Here is a 23,769-nt window from a genome sequence, read left to right as displayed (position 1 = left end):
CGCATTAAAAAATGATGGTTAAAATATAATCGTGCAATTGAAAAAAAATCTAGGAAAAGTTCTGAATGTGCATTACTCTTATCAGTCAGTCTATTTATTAACTGTTTTATATCTGATAATCTGAACTTTATTATTTTTTTTTCTCTTTTCTGTAATCCAACTTTTATTACATACTATTGTCCAACATTTTGCTTAATTTTATCTCCCTTTATTCCTTGGGCCGAATGTCTAATGTGCATTTGGATTGTACACTGAAAAAAAAAAAGACAAAAAAACCCCACTTCCTCAATATAATAACAACATTCATATTTATTTGTTTTCATGCGGAAAAATGATATTAAGTTCTTAAACATTTTAGACTCTTGTTGGATTGCGCGTGTACTATTGATTTATAACCACATATGTCAGAAAATACTGGGAAATATGATATATCTAATCGATAGTGAGTTATGCGAAGGCTTAATACTAGCATTTTTGTTATGGTGTTTGTATATCTAACACATTGTAGATCTTGCAAGATTAACGCCACGAGATATCAATTTCGAGCAAGGCCACTTTTTAATGGCAGCGTAAGAGACGTATGTCACATGAAGCTTTTTTGCATGGATTTTTGCTTTTAGAGTATATCGCCTTAAGCGACGATGCATACTAGATGACGATGTATTTTAATTAATGGTTTCGTAAAAGAAATTATTAAATAGTAAGAGAAATGATGAGTAAATTGTAAAATGGAATTTCCAGTGAATGTTATTGCACTCAGAAACTGTATTACATTTTTTGTGATATAGTTAACAGAGATACAGATACAACTTAGGAATAAAAATATTAGCAGCAAATGGAATTATTGAGCTACGCCTGTTGCTTGAGGAACGAGGTATTTAAATATTGTGGAAGAGTAAAACTTGTCTATGAATAAATAAAATGTTTTATTTATAATTAAATGGACTGGGTTTTGCATTCTTATTCTTTGTCAGATTATCCAGAAGAATCCGCTCAACAATAAAAAAACAACAACAACTGATACAACAATACATGTGGTCTGACATTATCTTTCCTATTTTAAAATCTAAAAATTAAATACTCAAGGAAATACAACCACGCAGTTTTCAATATCTTGTAGCCCAACTCAAACGGTTTCTATTGTATTGTGTGTGTGTGTGTGTGTGTGTATTTTTTTCACTCAGGTTAGTAGTATTACCCTGTAAAATGGCAGTCTGGAACAACCATGCAAGAAAAGGCTCAGTGCGTAATTTGGCTGGCTGCGAATAAGTATATGACTGTTGAGCAGCGTGATTACAAACACCAGTATAGGAAATACATTTGGGATATGTTAGGGATATCGTATATCGCACACCAAGGAGCTAAAGACCAGGATAACGGACGCTATCGCTACTAACCGCACACAAGCTTAAGTCGGCTGGAGTGTTGTAAAGCACACTGCCATTGGACTCTGGAGCAGTGGAAACGCGTTCTCTGGAGTGATGAACCACGCTTCACTATCTGGCAGTCTAACGGACGAGTCTGAGTTTAGTGGATGCCAGGAGAACGCTACTTGCTTGAATGCATAGTGCCAACTGTTTTGTGGAGGAGGAATAATGGTTTGGGCTAGGCTCTTTAGTTTTAGTGAAGGAAATCTTAATGCTACAGCATACAATGGAATTTTAGAGAATTGTGTGCTTCTAACTTTGTGGTAACACTTTGAGGAGGGTCCTTTTTTGTTTTAGCATGATAATGCCTCCGTACACAAAGCGATGTCCATAAAGACATGGTTTGCCGAGGTTGGTGTGGAAGAACTTGACTGGCCTGCACAGAGCCCTGACCTCAACCCCATCGAACACCTTTGGGATGAATTGGAACGCTGGCTACGAGCCAGGCCTTCTCGCCCGACCTCGCTAACACTCTTGTGGTTGAATAGGAGCGAATCTCCGCAGCCATGTTTCAAAATCTAGTGAAAAGCCATCCCAGAAGGCTGGAGGCTGTTATAGCAGCAAAGGGGGGACCAACTCCATAATAATGCCTATGGTTTTGGAATGAGATGTACAATGAGCTCTTATGAGTGTGATGGTCGGGTGTCCACATACTTTTTTTTTGGCCATATAGTGTGTTTGTATATTGATACAAAATGAGTTGCTAATATGGAATCAGCAAATGGCGTTTGTTCGTTTGTTACTATAAGCGCCTACCTCTTGTTGGCTCAACGGAAACTGAAACCTTAAGACGTTAAAACCGAGTTTTGATGCACATGGTGGCCACAGCGCAGATAATCCATTGTGTAGCTCTGCGTATAACAACAAACATTAGAGCCAAGATGCACATAGTGGTAATGTGTGTTATCGCAGCAGAGATTGATCACTGAATTTTAGTCTTATAACTTTTTCAGATTGCCCTTGCGCATTGGAGAACATACTAAACATTAAATAATTACTGACCTCAAGAAATTATTACAATCACAAGCAGTTCTTTATCAAATTAACAACATAAAAGTTGTTATGAAACATGTCAACAGGTGTTTTTTTTATACTTAAATATATATTTTGTAGTACCTAGAATATAGCATACATAATTTTGAAAAACTTGAGACATGGGAAACAAAGTCATAATAAAAAGGACGTTATTTTAACATGTGAGTGAATTCTCTCTTTTTTAATTTTTAATAATGATTTGACGTTAAGTGAAGCTGATTCAATGATATTTGCAAAAACGGTCGAGTGAATATTTGATTGTCCTCTCTGTTCTGCTTCAAACTTTTTTAGTATTATAGGCAGCGCCACTGTATGGAGTTATAAGTGAAAAGTCAAGAATAAGATAACCTTTCCTTACTCTGTCATTTTTTTCCCCACTCCTATGCTGATGGCAATATTTACGCAACCATGAAACGGAAATCCGGGCCACTGTGTGAGAACAGGTCCAATGATCCATTAATTCCGTTTCAAATAGAATAACACTTCCTGTAGGAGTAAATAGTGTTTAGCAAAAGTTTGTAGAGAGTAAAATTAAAAAGGAAACTGTGAATATATATTGTTTTATGACATCTTTGGTTTTATTGATTTAGCAACTGTGAATGCACAATTAAAAAGCACTTTTTAATTCGGGCGTTTAGCATCACTGGAATTTTCTACTTCGAATTTGTATGCTTCTCTGTCTCACTGCTTGTAGAATCATATGAAATTTTGTAAATCACACGCAACACTTCTGTTATAGTACTGTTTATCTAACCTTGACTTTTAACCACTTAAGTCAACCTTTTGAAACAGAACTGTGAGTTTGATTATATTACAGATTTTGATTTTCTAATGTATTAACAACGATGGCAGTGACTTAACCAAATATTCTACAAACAAACGCTTTATCTCTTTAATTATGTTATTTGTTCCTTAGTTTTTGAATACTTAAATGTCTTTCAGAATATTCAAGTTTGGGGCAGATAAAAATAACATCTTTTAGTTGTAAGCTATTTTTAATGATTGAATTACATTTTCGGAACTGAATCATTAGCTTGGATATCTTCTGGCGAAGCATAATAAAGCAAGGAATATTGTTATATTATCAGCGCACGTATATAGCATTTATATTGTTTTATTTCACTAAAGTGTTAGCTAATCGATGAAATGTGGCACATGTAATTGAGTATTGAAAGTAGTATAATTGTAAACGTTTCTCACCAGGTGTTATGCTTATTTCCAATTAACTAAATACTTAATAGGGGGTGAAAGAATCTATATAATAATAACACATTTTTTGAATAATAGGACACGGTTAAATTTGATATGAAAGTTATTATTATGAACATATAATGATTTTTCTGATATAAGTAAAGAAAGGAGTTAAAAATACTGACGAAATACAAAATAATAAAGCGATCAGTTAAAATATTGCTTTTAAAATTTCTTTTATGACTTGTTGTTATTGTTTTTCTACAAAACCTCCGTATATTTTCTAATAGACTGCTTGGAAGTTCTAAAGCCACATGTGTTGTTTTTATTTTGCAGTCAGGTGCTATAAACTTTAGATCAATGATTCCCAAGCTGTGAGTCTCTCGGTAATTACTGGCGGGCCACAAGAGGTGCTGGAGTAAATCGCAGAATATAATACATAAAACACACACATGCCTTGCAAGAGTATCCATCCTCTGCAAGTTTCTACGTTTTGTTGCCGACTGAGCTTGCAGCCATGAAACTTGCAAACGGGAACTTATATTTAGAATGTACACACTCTACTCCAATCTGAAAACTTTAAAAATAACAAAAAATGCTGATAATGTATAAGTAAGTTAGATTTTCAAAGAAAATTAGAATATTCCCAATTGCATAAGGGTAAATTGCTAAGACAACCCAGTTCACGGTGCAAAAGGTTACTTTGAAAGGTTGGTTGGTTTGGCGTTTTATGGCACAAAGCAATTAGGTTATCTGCGCCTACTTTGAAAGGCCACAAAATTAGTGTAATTGTCTTTGTATATGTGTAATCAATGTAGTTTACTTGACTTCGGACTAAATGCATCAAAGCTGCAATTCACATAGTGATACGACAGACCAGCCATCAAGACTAAAGAGCTTTCCAAACAAGTCAGGGATAAATTCAAATTCGCTAATTATCTCTTCGAGTACGGTGAACTCCGTCAAGGAGTGGAGTGTGCTTCATACCATCTAGTCACTACCCAGATCAGGTTGGATTCAAACTAAGCAGTCGGGCAGGCAGGTAACTGCATAAGTATGCCTCTGTGAAGCCAATAGTGACTTTGAAAGATCTGCAAAGTTCCAAGTCAGAGATGGGGGTGTTCACATATTGACAATATCCTGATCCCTACACAAAGCTAGCCTGTATGGGAAAGAAGTATTACTGACAAATAATCATCTTAAAATTTATATGGAGTTTGTGCCAAAGCATGTAAATGATACTGCAAACATGTTACAGAAGGTTTTGTTGTCAAACGAGACAAAAATTGAGCTTTTTGATCTATACTTAAAGCGTTGCATTTGGCACACGTCCAACACAGCACATCAGCTTGTCAACACCCCAACTGTCATGATGGTGGCAGGAACTTTGAAGCTTGTTAGGTTTGAGTGGAAAATGGATGATGAGAAGTACAGGCAAATCCTAGAGGAAATCCTGTTTAATGTAGCCAAGAATCTAAAAATGGGTCGAACATTCACATTTCAGCAGAATAATGACCCGAAGTACAAGGTCAGAGCTACACTGGAGTGGTTATGAAAGAAAAAAAATATTTTCCTGTAGTGACCCAATCAAAGTCCTGACTTTACAACAGAAAATTTATGGCGAGACTTCAATATTACAGTCCATCAGCGATCTCCACACGAACTTGACAAAACTGAAGTGATTTTGTAAGAAAGAATTGCCAAAAATTGCACCATTTCATTGTGCAAAGTTGGAAGAGACCTGTTCAAAAAGTCCGACAGCAGTAATTGCTACCAAAGGTGCGTCCAAAAAGTACTGAGTTAGGGAGCGGAATACTTATGCAATCAACAAATATCAATTTATATATTTTCTTTGCAGGCTTTGCTGACATTAAAACCCCTTCACACATGAGTGTTAGTTTTGAGAATTAGTTTCGAATGAAAACAAGTACTATTTATTAAAATATGTTAAAACAGTAATTTAGCATTTTTCCCCATTTGAGTATGCGTTCTAGAAAATTACTTGGATGCTCAAGTGGGTCGTGATTTGTGAAAGTTTATTTTAGTCAACCCTCTTTTGTGTTACAGCCCAAGGAAAGTTTTTTAATCTGAGACTAACTGAATTTCAAATGAAATAGACTGACACTAAAATTATTTCTCTTTTAGCTGACTTTTATTCTTGCTATAAGTAAAGGCTTTTGTTTGCAGGTCTTAGCAGCATGTCTTTTGAGGCTGCATTTAAAAGTTTGAGAACCGCTGTATTAAATTATTTTGCATCATGTGAAGAACATTATATTCATTATCTATGGCTGCTAACGACTCCATGTGAGTAAGGTCATTAGGTGCGACACTGATGTCAAGGACTTTCTCATGGTATTTATTGTGTCCATTAATTCATTTAAAAAGGCAAGAATGCATCTGAACGTTTTTGTCAATTATTTCCGCCTTGATGGAGAAAGAATCTTTAATAACAACCTATGCCGCGATGCATTGCCCTACATTAATTCAAAAAACATTACAGTGATTTCAGTTATCTACTGTCTTGACTAGCACTATCACACAATTCATTTGCTGTGGGCCCGGCATGGGCCAGGCGGTTAAGGCACTTGACTCGTATCTTGAGGATCGTGGGTTCGAATCCCTGTCGCACCAAACATGCTCGCCCTTTCAGCCGTGGGGGCGTTATAATGTGACGGTCAATCCCACTATTCGTTGGTAAAAGAGTAGCCCAAGAGTTGGCGGTGGGTGGTGATGACTAGCTGCCTTTCTTCTAGTCTTACACTGCTAAATTAGGGACGGCTAGTACAGATAGCTCTCGAGTAGCTTTGCATGTCGGCAAAGAAATATGGTCACCATTTGCAAACTTCACAACTTTGTAATAGACTACTGTCAAGCTGTCGTATTGTGTAACTTGGAGGACTGTTATACTTTACTCATTCTTGTCTTAGGAAAGAACATATCTTACTTTGGGTCTATTCACGTTATTTAAAATTTCATTCAAGTGTACGACATCTCTAACTTAGAAATTCAAAATTCCCGATTAGGAATACATCTTTGTGATCTAAGAGTATTAATATTTTGCGTTTGAAAGGATCACCCAGTATCTTTCCCAAAAGTAGTCAGTTTTCAGTGATGTCATAATACCTATAAAATACCAAACGCTACTTATTTATATCGTCTGTGGTTGTCACGTGACTGGCTAATTTGATAGTTCAAAAATAATTTTAATATAACATTCTCAACACCATATTAGGTAGCGAGCCTTAAAACTGCAGTTCAGTATATCATGAATTAAATACCTTTTGGTTATATAATAATACTATTTTCAACATCAACGTTTGAAGTAAAACAGCAGAATGGGTTTTTACCTTGTGTTCCTTTGCAAGTGAAGTTGTGTTGAACAACTCGTTTGAGTTTTTGTACGTTTCAGGTTTTCGAACTGAAACATTTTATCACAGTCTCTTTTATCATTTGGTTGAAATAATGAAATGCTAATTTTTTGTTCTTTATAAAACAAAAGATTAAATTAATTGAAGCTGGATTTCTTTTTATTAGCTTTATGTGTATGTTTTTGGTTGCAACGCAATATGTATATTTGCCAAATCGCGCAAAGTTCGTTATTTTTAACATGTCATTAAGTAAAAACCTGTATGTTGAAAAGTGGATAATTCTGGGTCGAAAGAGCCATGCAGCTGAGGAATTTCTTCCAATCCACATTTAGGAAGTGTTGTTTGAGTTTTACTATTTTTACATCATTATTGTTGTTTCTGTAGTTTATGTTGTCAAAAATTGCACCGTATGACAGAACATTGGCAGTCATCTTTGCTCCTACTGTTGATGTTATCGTCTATATACTTGATTTCTATTGTTATTGAAATTTCATTTTCTTAGTAACTAATGCATCGTCAAATGAAGTATCAACCAATACCACCATTTTGAAGTTTGAATATTGACACCCATAAAACTTTTGTCCTCTTGATTCTTCTGCTCTAAGTTGCTTTACTAATATGGTAGCGTTTTGAGTAAGGTTGCTGTTTGAGCATACATTTGTTTAGAATTAATTTTACTGGCTGATACTACTATTTTCAATTTTAGTCATGTAATTTTAACTTTCATAAGCTGCACTAGAACTCATTGTCGGTTTTAATTGCCAATGATCTTATGTTTGTTTCCGTAAAAATGATTTGTTGTTCTTTTAGAATATTTTTTATACTATGAAGTGAAAACTGGAGTATGAACTTTGTATTAAAACAAAAACATTTTAGCTCTGAGCTCATTAAAAACAAATCCAGAAGTTTAAAGAATTATAATGTTCCTGGGTCACATAATATTTCCCCAAGGGATTTGAAGAAGGTTAAGGATTGGATACGTGAGTCATTTACTAATGATTTGTGTATGTCCTTGAATAGTGGGCAAGTGCCAAAAGGTTTTAATTTAGCTGATGTGTACTCCTCTTTTTCAAGCGAGATCATAAAAATTGTCCTAGTAATTATAGGCCTATTAATCTTGCATCAGTGGTGGGATATGTTTTGGAAAATCTAATAAAAGATGCTTTTTAAAATCATTTAATGATGTTTAAAATGTTGTTTGATAGTCAATGGGGTCTCACTAAGGCAAAAAAAAATATATATATATAAAATTACATTCTTAGAAGAGGTTTTTATTATCCATGATCAGGGTACGGCTATGGATTTTATGTACCTGGATGTTCAGAAAGCATTTGACAAGGCCATATAAAGAGCTTTGTAGTTGTGGGAAATACGTTAGATCACTAGATGTAAGAAAGCAGAGTGTTATTATAAACTAGTTGATGTACCAGTTGAACGCGTGTGAAAGACATAGGGGGGGCCAAAAGTTGTTTACGTGTCTTTCAGCATAATTTTGTCTTCGCTTTATTTCTTCAGGAGATACATATGATTGTATCAGTTGTTTTCCCTCTGCTCCTGTTGTCTTAATTTTTGTTACTATTTCTTGATCCATCTATTTTTTCTTTGTCTTCCTAAGCGACGTTTTTTTTTCCCTTGCACTGTTTCTGAAGTATTCTTAGCTTGATTCAGAAATTTTCATTTAGAATTTATTTCATATATGATGTTAGAAGCGTTCAGTTAAAGTGAAGAACTAAGGTAGCTTAATCCTGTAATCATGCCATTTTTTAATTCAAATATTAACCAATATCTCAACTGGAAGAGCTTGCTGAAAATATGGTCGATCATTTATGTATATATATAAAGGATGAGATTCCGACTGAACTAGGATTGAACGCAGATTTTCTAAACGAGAATCGAATATTGTAACCACTAAGCCACTTCGGTTTCTAATAGTTGATGTTATTTTTAACAGATATTAATTTAAAATATCATGCTATTCATATTTTTCGAAATACTCAAATAATTTGCTCTAAATATGATCACCTATGAATAAAATAGATGCAAAAATGTTTACAATATTGATATTTGAACGTAAAGGTTTCGCTTGAAGCCATCTAACCAATCAATTTGTTTTTATATGTATAAATAAAGAAAACTTGTTTTAAAAAAAGAAATGTGTAGGATGGCTAACACCAATCATTCAAAAACACTGACACCTAATGTGTCATTTTGCTACTATATAGTGGTGTAAGGATGCTTGGTTGCTGTTTAATTAATTTATTAAAAATATGGAGAAAGATTCACTATTCCCCCTGAAAATTTTTACTTATTTATACAACATTAAATAGCGCATTTATTGATTCCTGAAAAAAGATGGAAGCTGGGAATCCGGACTCTTTGCATTCGCAAAATTAAATAATACAATTATTAATTTCTGAATGGAAAAAAGGGTGGTGGTTTAACCGCTGGATCATTTTCCATAAACCTGTTTTTGCTTATACAACGTCAAATAATACAGTTATTAATTTCTGGAACAAAAAAGATGGGGATTAATATGTGTGTGTGTGTGTGTGTGTGTGTGTATTTATATATATGTGCGTGTGTGTATAGATTTTTTGGTTTCCTCTCCTGGGTGCTGTAGAGTAAAACTAGTTGACAGTAGTCATTAGCATTAGTAGGTTTTGCAATAACAAACACAAGACAAGGAAGTTTATAGCCAAATGGAATTGGATACAACGCCCTCGGATCAAGAGGCATCTCTCTCAACCCAAATCATTACGTAGTTTTATGCTTAATAACAAACAAATACATTAATTAGATGGATAAAATATTCACACTCCGTTAAAAATGGAAACCCAAATTTCAGTTACTTGATTAATTTTTAGATTAATGGATCGAAATTTTGATTAATTTTTGGAATAATTGAAAGCAATTATAACTGTAACAAATAATTTTGATTAATTTATTTGTTTTGGTGGCTGGTGGTTTAATTATAATTTCGAGTGTTTGTTGGAATAATGAAAATAAGTAATAACTGGTTTACTAGTTTTTACTTATTTTAGTGACATTAATCTTTTTATTAGTGTACAAGACCGCAATCAATGTAACTGCTGTTTATTGTTAATTATTGGTGAGTTGTTGACAAATATTAGTTGGGTTTTTTAATTATAAGTTTCGCATAGCTAATTTCAACAATAATGAAGAAAAAGGTTCATGGAATTCTAGTTGATGAGGCTTATTTCATCCAAGTCATATGTATTGCCAGTGGCAGAGCAAGTTGGATTTTAGGTTGTATGATAGTCGAATATGAGTTTGAATAGGTTATAATGTAATTATTGGGTGGGACACATTTGAAATATTGTGTGTCTGTCTTGGGTCCCTTACCTTAAGAAGAACATTGAATTGTTGGAAAAGATTCAGAGGATGAATACTAGCAGAGCCGTTAGAAGTGGTAATGCCAGTGAAGCCATGGTCTGACCACTTTTTCATGCCATATATAGCTACAACATATGTATGAAAACTTGTTTTTTACTTCAGTATATGCAATATTTATAGTTAAAATGGCTCAAGGTTCAATCGCATTAAATTTTTTTAAAAAATTGAGGGCATACAAGAACACGCTTATATATTTTTATATTCAAGCAATGGCGTGACCATCTGTGTATTTATCCATGTATGTATGTGACTGAAATAATAAATACAATTGTACTTTCTGTTGCACTGATGTCTAAGAAAGATCTCAATGCCAAAGTGGTGAGTGATGAAATTTGGCGCCATCTATTGAATGGCACCACATACAAAAATTCATCAATATATTTCACACTTTTGGTGTTCAAGATTCAGACAAATAGAAAATTAACTATGGTATGCGCAAAAACTGTTTCCTTATAAGAGCACAATTTTAAGTAAAGGTACTTTCCACACAACAAGAATACGACATTATCACCAGGTTTGATTATATCGTTATTGATGTAATTTTTAAAAGTTGTACTAAAAACTGGAGTTCTTAAAATAACTGTTATTTTTTCAATAAAAGTTAGCACATTTAATGTGTAAGTATTAAAGTTTATATCAGCAAAATATTTAGCTCTGTTCATGTTTTGTTTGTTTTTTAATTTTGGGCAAAGCTACTCGAGGGCTATCTGTGCTAGCAGACCATAATTTAGCAGTGCAAGACTAGAGGGAAGGCAGCTAGTCATCACCACCCACTGCCAACTCTTGGGCTACTCTTTTATTAACGAATAGTGGGAATAACCGTCATATTATAACACCCCCATGGCTGAAAAGGCGAGCATGTTTGGTGCTACAGGGATGCAAACCAACGACTCTCAGATTATGAGTCGCATGCCTTAACCCACCTGGCCATGCCAGGCCAGCTCTGTTCGTTGAAATACTTTGATGCATTGAGTTTCATAAGACTGAAAAACACAAGCTGAACAGTTTTTCTAATGCAGTACTTCCCAAAGACAAATACGTTTTTAGAAAATATGTTTTTTATATTTTTTTTTACAATGCGACATGAATACTATGATTAATAATTACCATTAGAAGCAACTATTAATAGGTCAGCATTTCTGCTAGTCACTCAGATTTTCTCTTGAGAAATTGTTGTTTTGAATTAAGTACAAAGTTACACAGTAGGCTGTTTGTGCTCTGCCCTCCACAGGCATTGAAATCCAGTTTTTAGTAAGGTAAGTCCACAGACATATTACTGTGCCATTGGGGGACTCTCTTGAGAAAAGAAAAGTTAGAGGGGGTATGACTGAAATGTTTAAGATTGTTAAAGGAAGTGACAGTGTTGTTGCAACATCTTTTTTTCATACTTAAAACTAGGAGACAAAAATGTAAACTTTTATGGGATAGCTAAGACATTTGTATCTTTTAACAGGTGGTTTGGCCTTTGGAATGAGTTGCCTTAAAATTTTGTGGATGCAGCAAATGTAAGAGAGTTTAGAGGAAGAAATTGGTGAATGTTTTAATGATAAGGGCTAGCTAAATTCAAGAGTTTTATTTTTATCATAAAGCTAAATTTAGTGGATGGGACAATCTAAATAGATCAATAGATCTCTTGTTGTCCTTAATTATATGTATACATGTATTTATGTAATTAAACAAAAACTTTTCTTGGAGAGTGTGGGATATAGCTTGGTGCAAATCTGAACGTAAAAGTAATATTTAAAAACATGTGTATCTTAAATTTTCGAGCAATTTCAGTATTTGTAAAATAAATTTTGTGAAGTTGTAGATCATGTTTCTTCTTCTATTAATCTTTAATTTTGTTTACATTTGTTTCTACAACTAATTTTTTGAAAGTAATGTTTGAAGGCATATGTGTTGTAGATTTTCAAGTAGTGACAACTATGTTTAGAAAAGGAAAATTAAAATTTTATTTTTTTTCAGTTGTTTGAACAACACCTAATTTATTTATAATGTCTCAATTGAAATTTACATGAATAAAACCAGTTCATATTATGTAGCAGCATATCTTAGTTTTGCATATGATTTAAAGTATTGGTAATATGAAATCATAAACAATGTTTGTTTGAAGTTAAACTCAGAGTTACACAGTTGACTATCTGTGCTTTGCCCATCTTGGGCATCAAAACCTGGTTTTTAGTAATGTAAATCTGCAGAGATATTGCTGAGCCACTGAAGGGGCCACAAACAATGAGTAACTGAACTAATTAGAAATTATCTTATCAGTACAATATATTATTACAAAAAATACAGAAGAAAATTGGACAAGTTATATAATACACTATTAAATTTTATTTGATTGAAATAAAGCATTACATCTCTTTTGTATGATACCATAAGTGTATCAATATATATGATTTCAAATATCTTCCCCAAAATTCTATATTACTTTACCCAGTTCAGCCTGGTTCATTTTTTCATATAAACTCACAAAACTGTTAGTAATTTTCATAATGAGAATTTCAGCAAGCCAAGCCATGGTTGCAAGTCTTCCATCTGCCTGTTTTTTGTACTAGATATTATTTTACAGCATTTGCTGTATGCATGGAATCAGTGTCTTGTTGGAAGATAATTTTTTTCCAACAAGTTTTTTTTTGTGTGTGTGTGTTGGAATTGTGGGGTAGGGTGATGGTGTGGTAGATAGCAATTTTATATCACCTATCAACAGTCAGGATGCTATCAGTTTTTTGTAGATTTTCAACACCACTGACTGAACACCTACACTCTTATTGGTCACAAGTATGTTTCATTTTAGGTGTTGACCACTATACCATTTTCTTTTTTGTCATATATTTCAAAAAACTACTGTTGATTGCTTTGAATTTGAATTTATTTTTAGATTACAATTATTCCCCTCCAATTTCAGTCATCCAATTGTTTAAAGTTGGGTACTCTTTTAAGACTTTTGGTTGGACTGTCATCTAATAGTGGTTTTTTTAACTTTTAAATGACAGCTATCAACAATTGATGCTGCTACCTATAACATTCCTGCTGTTTAAGGTTTAAACAGATACATATCTGCTGAAGTGAGGTTACATCATACTAATGTGTATCTTACTGTTTTTGGAAGTAATATCATAGATAATAGCAAGAGATTGAGTCTGTTTGAGTTTCTATTAGTGAATATAGAGGGAAATGACTTTTAGTAGGAATTTGTTACAAATCATCAAATGATACTGAAGAAATTAGTGAGAAACTTTGCCATGAGATTAAGAATCAATTGTTAATGAAATCGTAATTATGGGTGATTTTAGCTTCATGGATATAGATTGAGAAGTGCTAAAGTCCAACCATGAGGGAGAAAGGTTTTTGAAAGCTGTTCAGGATGGCTTTCTTCACCAGTTGATAATGGAACCTGCTAGAAACAATACTATTTTAGATTTACTTTTAACTTCAAACACAACAATGATCTAGAGGGTGGAAATTGAAGATCATCTTGTGCAACTGATCATTGCTTTATTAGGTTCAATGTTTTGCTGCATATGGAGACAAAGAATAATGATATTTTTGTCACAGATTTCAAGAAACGCAAAGTATGAAGTGATGTGACAAGAATTATCTGTTGTGAGTTGGACAGCCGAGTTATTTGGAGACACTGATTGGGTGTGGAAAATATTTAAAAAGATAAAGTTTTAAGTATTCAAGTTAAATATATACCTTAAAGAAAAAAAGGATAACTGCAAGTAAAAAAACAGGCTTGCTCATAACAAATTTAATAAATAAAAGTAAAGCAGTGCATTTTAACTTTAAGAAATTTAAATTGACTGGTATGACAGGAGACTTTAGCAGATTATAGAAGATCAAGAAATTTGGTGAAATGGGAAACATTAAAAAAGGCGTATGAGAAAAAGTTGGCTTAAAATGTAAAAAGTAACGGTAAAGATTTCTTTAAATATATTAAGGTTAAACAAAATGTTATGATGGGGGTAGGACTCTGATGATTAGATAATGGTTTTAGTAAACTTTGGTATATATTCAGTTTTTAATAATGGTGATTTAAGCAGTATTCCACATTCTGAACAGTTGATAAATGGAAATGAGATCAAGCAAGATGACTAGTTAAGAAAAACTGGGAAATTTTAAGAACAGTAAATCTCCTTGGCCAGATAATATTTCTCCCAAGAGTTTTGAAGTACATTAAAAATCAGATATGTGAGTCACTTACTACTATTTTTTGTCAGTTCCTGAACAGTTGGTAGTTAGCTCTGAATTGGAAGTTAGCTAATGTCACTCCTTTTTTCAAGGGGGTGATAACAATTGTCCCAGTAATTGTAGACCTATTAATCTTACATTAGTTGTGGGAAAAAAATTTGGAAAATTGTTTAAAAGATGCTTTGTAAGGTCATTTAACAAAGCTCAATTTTATTGGATAGTTAACACAGTTTCACTAAGGGAAGATTTTGTTTATGAAAAGGATACTGCTTATGCAGATGAAGGTAAGAATATAGATTTAGTGTATCTGGACTTTCAGAAAGCATTTGACAAGGTGCAACCTTGTAAAAATATTTCTATAGGTGTGGGAAATAAGTTAATAAATGGGATGGAAGAGTGGCTGAGTGAAAGAAAGCAGAGGGCTGTTACAAATGGGATTCAGTCAAACTGAATTAATGTTGCAAGTTGGGTATTTTGGGGCTTGGTCTTAGGACCTTTGGGTTTTTTTATTTACATTGATGACATAGATGAAGGGATGGCCAATAAATTACTTAAATTTGCAGATGATATTAATGTCTTTGGTGTTGCTAACTGTCAAGAGGATGCTGCTTGCTTTACAAAAGGATTTAGATCATTTAGTGAGTTGGGCAATAAATAACAGAGGGTTTTAAGTGTAATGTGAAAGTGATCTTGGTGTAACAGTCAGTCTCTAAAGCCATCCAAGCAGTGTATTGTTGTGAGTGGTATGGCAAATAGGATTTTAAGTTGTGTTTACAGAAATGTTGAATACAAGTTTAAAGAGGTTATAATTTTATCATACAGGTCATTGGTTAGGACACATTTGGAATACTGTGTTCAGTCTTTGTTCCTTACTTTATAAAAAACACTGAATTATTGAAAAGGGTTCAGAGAAAGCTTGCTAGAATGGTTCCTAGGATGGATAGGTTATTATCCAAGGAGAGAATGAAATCTCTTAAACTGCTTTCTCTTACAAAAAGAAGAGTTAGGAATTATCTGGTTGAAATGTTTAAGATTGTAAAGGTAATTGATATGATGAAGCATCATCTCTTTTCATATTTAACAGTGAGAATAGTAGGACAAAGGAACATAAATATAACTTCTAGCAAGATAGGAATCATTTTTAGCTGAGACAGTTTCATTTTTCTAATATTATGATTGGTCTTTGGAATTGGTTCCCTTCAAAAGTTGTAGAGGCAGTAAATTTAAGTGAGTTTAGGAAATACTTTTTAAGCAAATGAATGATAAAGGCTGGCTCTAAGATTTTTTAATTATTTTAAATTAGTTTGGAGGATGGAATAGCTGAGATGGATCAGTAGTTCCCATTTTGCCTCAAAATGTTGTTTTATATTATATTGTTATTCATATCTGTACTTACAGACAGGTTATTGGCAAGACCTCTAGTGGATTGTTGTTTATTGTATAAAGATAATATTCTTGGTTACAATACCACTTTTGAAAAGTTCATGTTTTCTATTCTGACTTCTTGCATCAGCAGGACAAGTTTCATGGACCTACTTTATTGTTTCCATGTAAGTCCTACTGAAACAATAAATTTTGAATCACTCTATCATGTAGAATAGCATTTACTATCCAACTGGTTTCTGCTTGTTTTTCTCATATTTCTCTGTTGGGAGCCATAAGTATATTTCTGCATTACTGCTGAGAGCAGTACAACTACCTGTATTTTTTCTTTAGGCAAATATGCTGATGCAACTTTATCTGCTACTATAGATGACAGCTAACTACAGTGTAAACCATTAAAATGTAATTATACTCATGTTCATTTTGTTTTCATACATTTATTTGCATTTTATATCCATTTTATTCACAATTTCCACAATTATTTTTGATGCTGTAGGTATATGTCTTGTTCGTACTTTCATTTATATTATATCTAAACAATTTAATTTTTTTCCCATTATTATTATTATTATTATTATTATTATTATTATGTAGGTACAGAAAGTGCTGAGGTTTACCATCCTCCAATCTTGAATTTTGCTTCTTCGTATATTGATGTCTCATCCAATTCAATACTGGAGATTGAATGTGAAGGAAAGTATTCATTAAAATGGAGACTACCAGAGAATTTGGTAAAAAATATTTCTTTTAACTATGTATGCAAAGTTTGGTCTACTGTTACCTAAACTGTAATACTAAATTTCCCCTTCTTGTCATTAGGAAACTTGTTTGCATTTAGTTTCTTGCAAAAAAAATTGTTCCAAAACATGTGCCAGTGTTGGTTATTAATTATTATTTTGTTATAGAATACATTCTCAATTCAATATTCTTCTTTTTGATGTGAATATATGTATTATTAACTAACTGGATACATAGAGTAAGTATTGTTCAATATCTTCACTATCTTATAAATTAAATGGACTAACCCCCACTTGGAAGTGAGGTTAAATCTATTCCTTACTATTTTGTGTACTAGGTTAAAATGTTAGTGTGTAAAGGTTTTCTTGATTGTTGTATTTCTCTTTTAGTTATATTTTTTGTTCTTGTAACAATGTGGACACATTTTAAAAGTAAATTCCTTCATTGACAATGAAACAAAGAAAAAAATTCATTGCAGTTACCACAAGGTACTAATATTCTTTTCTTATAGAGTTTACACAGTTCTTTCAAGTTACAAGTAATTCAAGTTTTGTCCTTCATTGGCTGTGGTAATTATCTGATATATTTCTTGCCTATGTAGTAAATTCTCTTCCCTACGTGGATACATCAAATACTGCCACTACTTTTAACTGTTTATATATGGTACTGACCAGGCAAACATCACTGAAAATCATACTGTGGTTAGGATAAATCATTCATATTTTTATGCTAGGACAACTGAATATGCAAAAACTGTTTGTTCATAGAAATTGCATGTAAATACTACTAACCAGTTTTATACAGAAACTACTATTAAACTGAATGAGTAGTGTGACAATGTATCTACCTTATTGTATGCATACTCCTAATGTCTGTCTGTGTGAAACATAACATAAATAGCTATACAAGCCAGTAAATTATGCCACAATACCTTATTATTAGAGTTTTTCACCATAGGTAAGTTTTCAGAAAATTTAATACAAAATTTATTTGATTTTTTTATGAAATGTTATTCACTTGTGCACTTGCCCTTGACCCTCTAATTGTTTGCCTCTGCCTTCACAATTAATAAGTTGCAGTATCAGACAGTTCACTTTTTAGGAATACTTCATTTAGAACCATTTTTTTTTCACATGGTCAACTTTATATGGTTTTATCAAAAAGCACATGCAGATATAACCATGCACATACAGTCATGTGAAAAAGTTAGGACACTTTATGAAAGCCTGTGTATTTTTGTAATATTTTTGGATATATAGATATTTAATCTCAATTTCAACAATACTGAGATATTATAGGAATATAACTAAACAATTAAAATTGAAGAAAAGACTTTTTAAGATCTTCTGTACATGTAATTCTACAAAAATGCATATTCTAACTGAGGAAAAAGTTGGGACACCCTACCCCCTTAATAGCTAGTGCTACCCCCTTTGGCTGAAATAACTGCAGTGAGTTGCTTCTTGTAGCCATCTACCAGTCTCTGACTTCGGTCTGAAGAAAGTTTGCCCCACTCCTCAATGCAGAATTCTTTCAGCTGTGAGATGTTTGAGGGGTTTGTTGCATGTACAGCCCGTTTCAAGTCACCCATCAGCATCTCAATGGGATTAAGATCTGGGCTTTGACTTGGCCATTCCAGAACTCTCCATTTCTTAGTTTTTAGCCAGTCCTTGGTGGATTTACTGGTATGTTTTAGGTCATTGTCATGTTGCAGGGTCCAGTTCCACTTCAGCTTTACTTTTCATACAGATGGTCTCACATGATCCTCAAGCACCCTCTGATACACAGTAGAATTCATGGTGGATTCTATGATTGTGAGCTGACCAATGTCCTGCTGCAGCAAAGCAGTCCCAAACCATGACACTACCATCTCCATGCTTTACAGTTGGTATGAGGTTCTTTTCCTGGAATGCTGTATTTGGTTTATGCCAAACATGTCCTCTGTTCTGGTGTCCAAATAATTCAATTTTGGACTCATCTGTCCAAAGAACATTATTCGAGAAGTCCTGGTCTTTGTCTGCATTCTCTATGTAGAGGCATGCACTTTCACATCAACAGTAGCCAAAGCCTTCTGTAGGCCCCGTGATGACTTGTTTGGGTGTTTGGAGACCTCTTTTAGCATCTTGTGATCTGCTCTCGGGGTGAACTTGCTTGGACGACCAGACTTGGGCATGTTGGCAGTTGTTTTGAAAGCCCCCCACTTGTTGACTGTTTTCTGGACAGTGGAATAGCTGATTTCAAAATCTTTTGGGATCTTTTTAAATCCCTTACCAGACTCATAAGCTGCTACAATTTTCATCCTGAAGGTCTCAGACAGCTCTCTTGATCTCACCATGGTGCTCACTCTCACTTCAACAGTCAAGAGCACACCAAACTAAATGTCTGAGGTTTAAATAGGGCAAGCCTCATTCAAAATGCTGAGTAATGATCTTCTAATCATGTGCACCTGGTGTGTACACCTGTGTGCGAGTTGAACCATTTTAAGTGGGTTGTCCCAACTTTTCCTCAGTTAGAATATGCATTTTTGTAGAATTACATTTACAGAAGATCTTGAAAAGTCTTTTCTTCAGTTTTAATTGTTTAGTTATATTCCTATAATCTCTCAGTATTGTTGAAATTGAGATTAAATATCTATATATCCAAAAATGTTACAAAAATACACAGGCTTTCATAAAGTGTCCTAACTTTTTCACATGACTGTATATATGAAAAAATTATCTCAAATTCAGAAATGTTTCCTACCTCTCTGTGACACAAAATGTTATTACTTCATGTGCAACTACCATGGAAATTTCCTGCACTTACAATAAGCCTTGCACATACTCCCATCCCGACACATTTATGTGTATTGTGCTAACTTGTGATTAACTGTCATTATGCTGTAACTCTCCAACAGTAACAAGTTGCTATGTCCTCTATGCATGGTAATTTCCATGAACAGTAGCACATAATCACAGGCTCATTCTTTCCTTGACACATGTTTTTTCCCTCTTTGGTCACAATTGTCTGGTCATTTTGTGATGACCTACTCAGACAACTTAATTGTAGTTACAAACCAACAAGTAAGTATCTGCTGTCAGAATCTGTGCTTTCTTAGTCAGGACTTCCTTTTTTGAGACTACATTCATTGTATTTTACTTATTCACATAGGGATTGAATCTGATGGCTGATTACATCTTTTACCTTGGTAGGATCTCTCCAGTGGAGTGGCTTTTCAATTCTTTGGTCTTCTAGTATATTTGTTACCATTTTGGATGCTTTCATAATGATACTTTTGAAACTCCCATTTTGGAGGTTTTTCCTCATTTGACTTTAGTTACTGTTTTTCATACCATAAAAATTGTCAGGTCTTTTGTGAGAGCATGGAAGTGTAACCTGTTTTCTCTCACATTGTTGTATTTCAGATAACTAGCTTCCTCCCTTCCTCTCCACATCCAGTAGGTTTTCTTTGACTCTTCAAAAATAACTTTATGATCATGTGCTAGTACATATGGGAATTACTGTGCATGAAGGTTATATTGCTCTCCTATTGGTGGAGGGCCATACATTATGATGATTGTTATAGGCTGATATATAATACAAGTAGACCTGTTTAGGGTTAGGTGTTGGTTCGAGGCATGTAGCATGCATAGAGAATATGGAAATTCCACAGTAGTTGTATGTAAAGTAACAACTCTTTGTGGTTGAAGAAAGAGGAGGATATATATCTGAAATAAATTATGTTAGCAAAAGGTTGACTTTCTGTATTTTTTGTCTTTGTAAGATAAAAAATTACATTTTCAGGCTATTGTAAGTTTGCAAAGTTTGGTTTTGATTTGTTTCAGTCTGACATCTTTTGTTAAGCCTAAAAAAGTTTTATTTTACCTTCAAATTAGACTATTTACATAACTTATTAAAATATGTGCTTTTGGTAATTTTAAACCTTAAAGTTTATGAATATATTACATATTTCAATTCACCAGAGGTGAAAATAAAAATTTAATATGTGACAAAGAGCTGTAATCTGTTCTCTAATAACACCATGAAAGAAGAAAAATCTGTTTACAGGTGCCTACACTTGACCATTGTTGTTTTATTTTTCAAATTGACAGTAGTTTTTACATGAACACATGTACACACACATAATATTAGAATATGCACATATGCAATTAGAATATAATAAATTACTCTAAGTTTAATTTTCATTTGATTAACTTTTGAATTTGCTGTTGTTTTAACTTTTATACTGTGTTGTTTAGTTATGTTTGGATAAACATTTATACCTACTGATTGCAAAATTTGGATATGCTCCATAGCTACCAGAAAGTTTCTCTCTACTGCTACATGTGAGAATATCTCCCTGTGCTTAAGACAATTGCCAAACCTACGTATGTGCTGCCATCTTTGTTCTATGTCATGAAACCTGAATGTTTATATGCCTCATTACAAAATTGCCAACTCTGCAGGAACACATATAGAAACCAAATAAGACAGCTTCTTTACATCTTGAACATTGTTATCTAAATAAATTGTGTTACATTTTCTAATGATTTTGGCTTTGTGTGTGTCTGTGTATTGACTTAGTTTTGCCAATATTAATGCCGTTTACTGGATAACACTTTTCTTCTAATTTTTCTCAGTCATTTGTTTAAATCATTATTTTTTGCAATCAGATATGATTTTCAAAGAATATTACTGCAAGATATAGAAAATACAACTGTTTTTCAATATTGAAAAAGTAATACTTTTATTTTTTGGTGGATAATTGACACTTTGTGGGGGGAAAAAAATATTGTGCAATGAAAAGGTTAACACGTTACAGAGGTATTTTCACTAATGTTTGTGTTTTTGATAAATTAATGTTATGCAAGTATAGATTATTACAATTAGGTATGGAAAATATACACTAAAAGTTTTGACTTTCAGGAAAAGGTAATAAACATATGCTTTCTTTTATACATTGTTATTATGTGTGTATGTGTTTTCATGTTGTTGGTTTTCTTATAGAATGGCACATTGGGTCATATGATGTGTTTACCAATGGGAATCAAATATCTGAGTTGAGTATTGTAAATCCTTAGACTTACTGCTGTTTTAGCAGGGGTGACTATTTTATGTAATTTATTTATAAAAAATATTTTAATAAAATAATTATTTCAAACACATTTTTCAAAGAAAAAAAAATTACCATCATTTGAGGAGCATTCAGCTATTATTATATAATAATGTGAAAAATAGTTATTAACTAGGGACTTTAGAAATTACCTTAGGGATGTCATACAAACTCCTGCATTTTTCTACAGTAGGAGAGGTAGCTCAGCCCCTACCTCTTACCTATTTAGTAATTTTTCAGTCTCAGATGGATACATCATGTATAATTTTGGCATAAACATAAACTTCAATTAATTAATGTATAAATAGAACACATTTATTTCAACATCTTGTTATCATTGAATAGAGTTTCACTTGTGCATCTTTTCTCCTTTCTATTTGTAATTGGATAGACTAAGTTGACTTTGGACCAAAGAGGTAGATCTGCTTAATAACAGAACTTTTACCAAAACATTTATTACAAACTTGTTTTTCTCTGTACATATCTACATGTTGGATATCTGCACTCTGTCCACTATGATGAATGAACTGTTGATTTCACTGTCATATCTGTAAACATACTGCTGACCCACTGTATGACTATTACAAAGTATTTCTGGATATATTGATTTGAATTAATTTTGAGAAATAAACTGGCTGGACACAAATGTACAAAATCATAATGAAATATTCTTTTTTAAGACTTGTGAACACGATTAAAATAATATTTGTATAGGACAAAGGAGAGTACATGTACTTGATACTTATTTTTCAAAACTCTTAACAGTATATAAAAATCTTTAATAAAAATTAATTTGAGATAGAGACAAAACTTTAGGAAAGGGGTACTATTTACAAGCAAAGAATAAATTTCACTCACCAGATTGAGGATATAAGCTGGAGAGAGAGAGAGAGATAAGGAGATAACTAACCAAAATATTGTAGTATTATGTATCAAATTCTACAATATTGTATTTTCAGGACATGTGTCACCTATGTCATTCTTGGTCATAACCTTGAAATGTTGCTGACCCATCATTGGGCAGAACAAGTGTTATTTCCAAACTGTATAAATAAAAGTTTTACTCAAATTATTGTTTTTGTATGTTCAGCTCATTGTTTCTTCCTTTATCTTTTTTATTTCATATTTCTTTACAGGTTTTGTAGTTTATATTACTCTTCATTTACCCATGAATTGAGTTAAAATTTGAGAATAAAAACTAAAAGTGAAGATACAATTTAATATTATAAAGCAATATTTAAAAAAGTAAATCACAACAAAGGGTACATTCAGTTTCAAATTCAAATCAAATCTAATAAATTCAAAATAAAATAGCTTGCAGTACATTGCAAATTATTAAAAAGTATTTGTTTACCCGTAGTTAAGCACAAAGCTGCTCAATGTGTGCTCTGATTCACACAGGTATTGAAACACAGTTTTTAGCATTTTAAGTCTGCTGTGCCACTGAGGCATTAAGCAGTAAGCATAAATTTATAAATCTTTGCACACTCCTTCATTGTTTATTAGCATATTTAATTTTATATTGAAAAATGAAAAATAACACAGTTATAATCTCAATTGGCTTAGATCAGGGGTGTGCAACATTTTTCGTCGGTGGGCCATATAACCAACTTCATCAATCAAGCGGGGCCACTTAAAAAACAAGCTTATTCGTGTACATGCACAATAAATTAAAAAAAATTCTCAAAATGCAAGCAATAATATTTTATATTTTTGCATGAGTGATCATTTTAGTGCGACACTTGAAATTTAGAGTCCTTGCAGAGCTTGTCAATATCAGCTTTGACAGAAGTGGTTGCCACTCTTAACTGACTGGTCAAATGTTCATCAGTCAGCTGACTTCTACATTTGGTTTTGATGAGCTTCATTTTGGAGAAAAATTGCTCACAGCAGTAGGTGCTACCAAAAAGGGAGGCAATTCTTTGTG

The 23,769-nt window shown here is 33.1% G+C and overlaps 1 protein-coding gene across 2 annotated transcripts in view; it reads left to right on the top strand.

Annotated features, from left to right (window-relative positions):
* Positions 1-23,769, top strand: part of LOC143240413 (vascular endothelial growth factor receptor 1-like) — a 72,965-nt gene that overhangs the window by 5,025 nt on the left and 44,171 nt on the right. For both annotated transcript variants that reach the window (XM_076482816.1, XM_076482817.1), the window contains exon 2: positions 16,607-16,743. In XM_076482816.1, coding sequence (XP_076338931.1) covers positions 16,607-16,743 — 137 coding nt within the window. The remainder of the gene's footprint in view (positions 1-16,606; positions 16,744-23,769) is intronic.

This window comes from Tachypleus tridentatus, chromosome 13 (assembly GCF_004210375.1).
Source record: "Tachypleus tridentatus isolate NWPU-2018 chromosome 13, ASM421037v1, whole genome shotgun sequence".
In the NCBI taxonomy this organism is placed as follows: Eukaryota; Metazoa; Arthropoda; class Merostomata; order Xiphosura; family Limulidae; genus Tachypleus; species Tachypleus tridentatus.
Note: the sequence above shows the minus strand (reverse complement) of the source record. Positions and strands in the feature narration are given on the sequence as shown.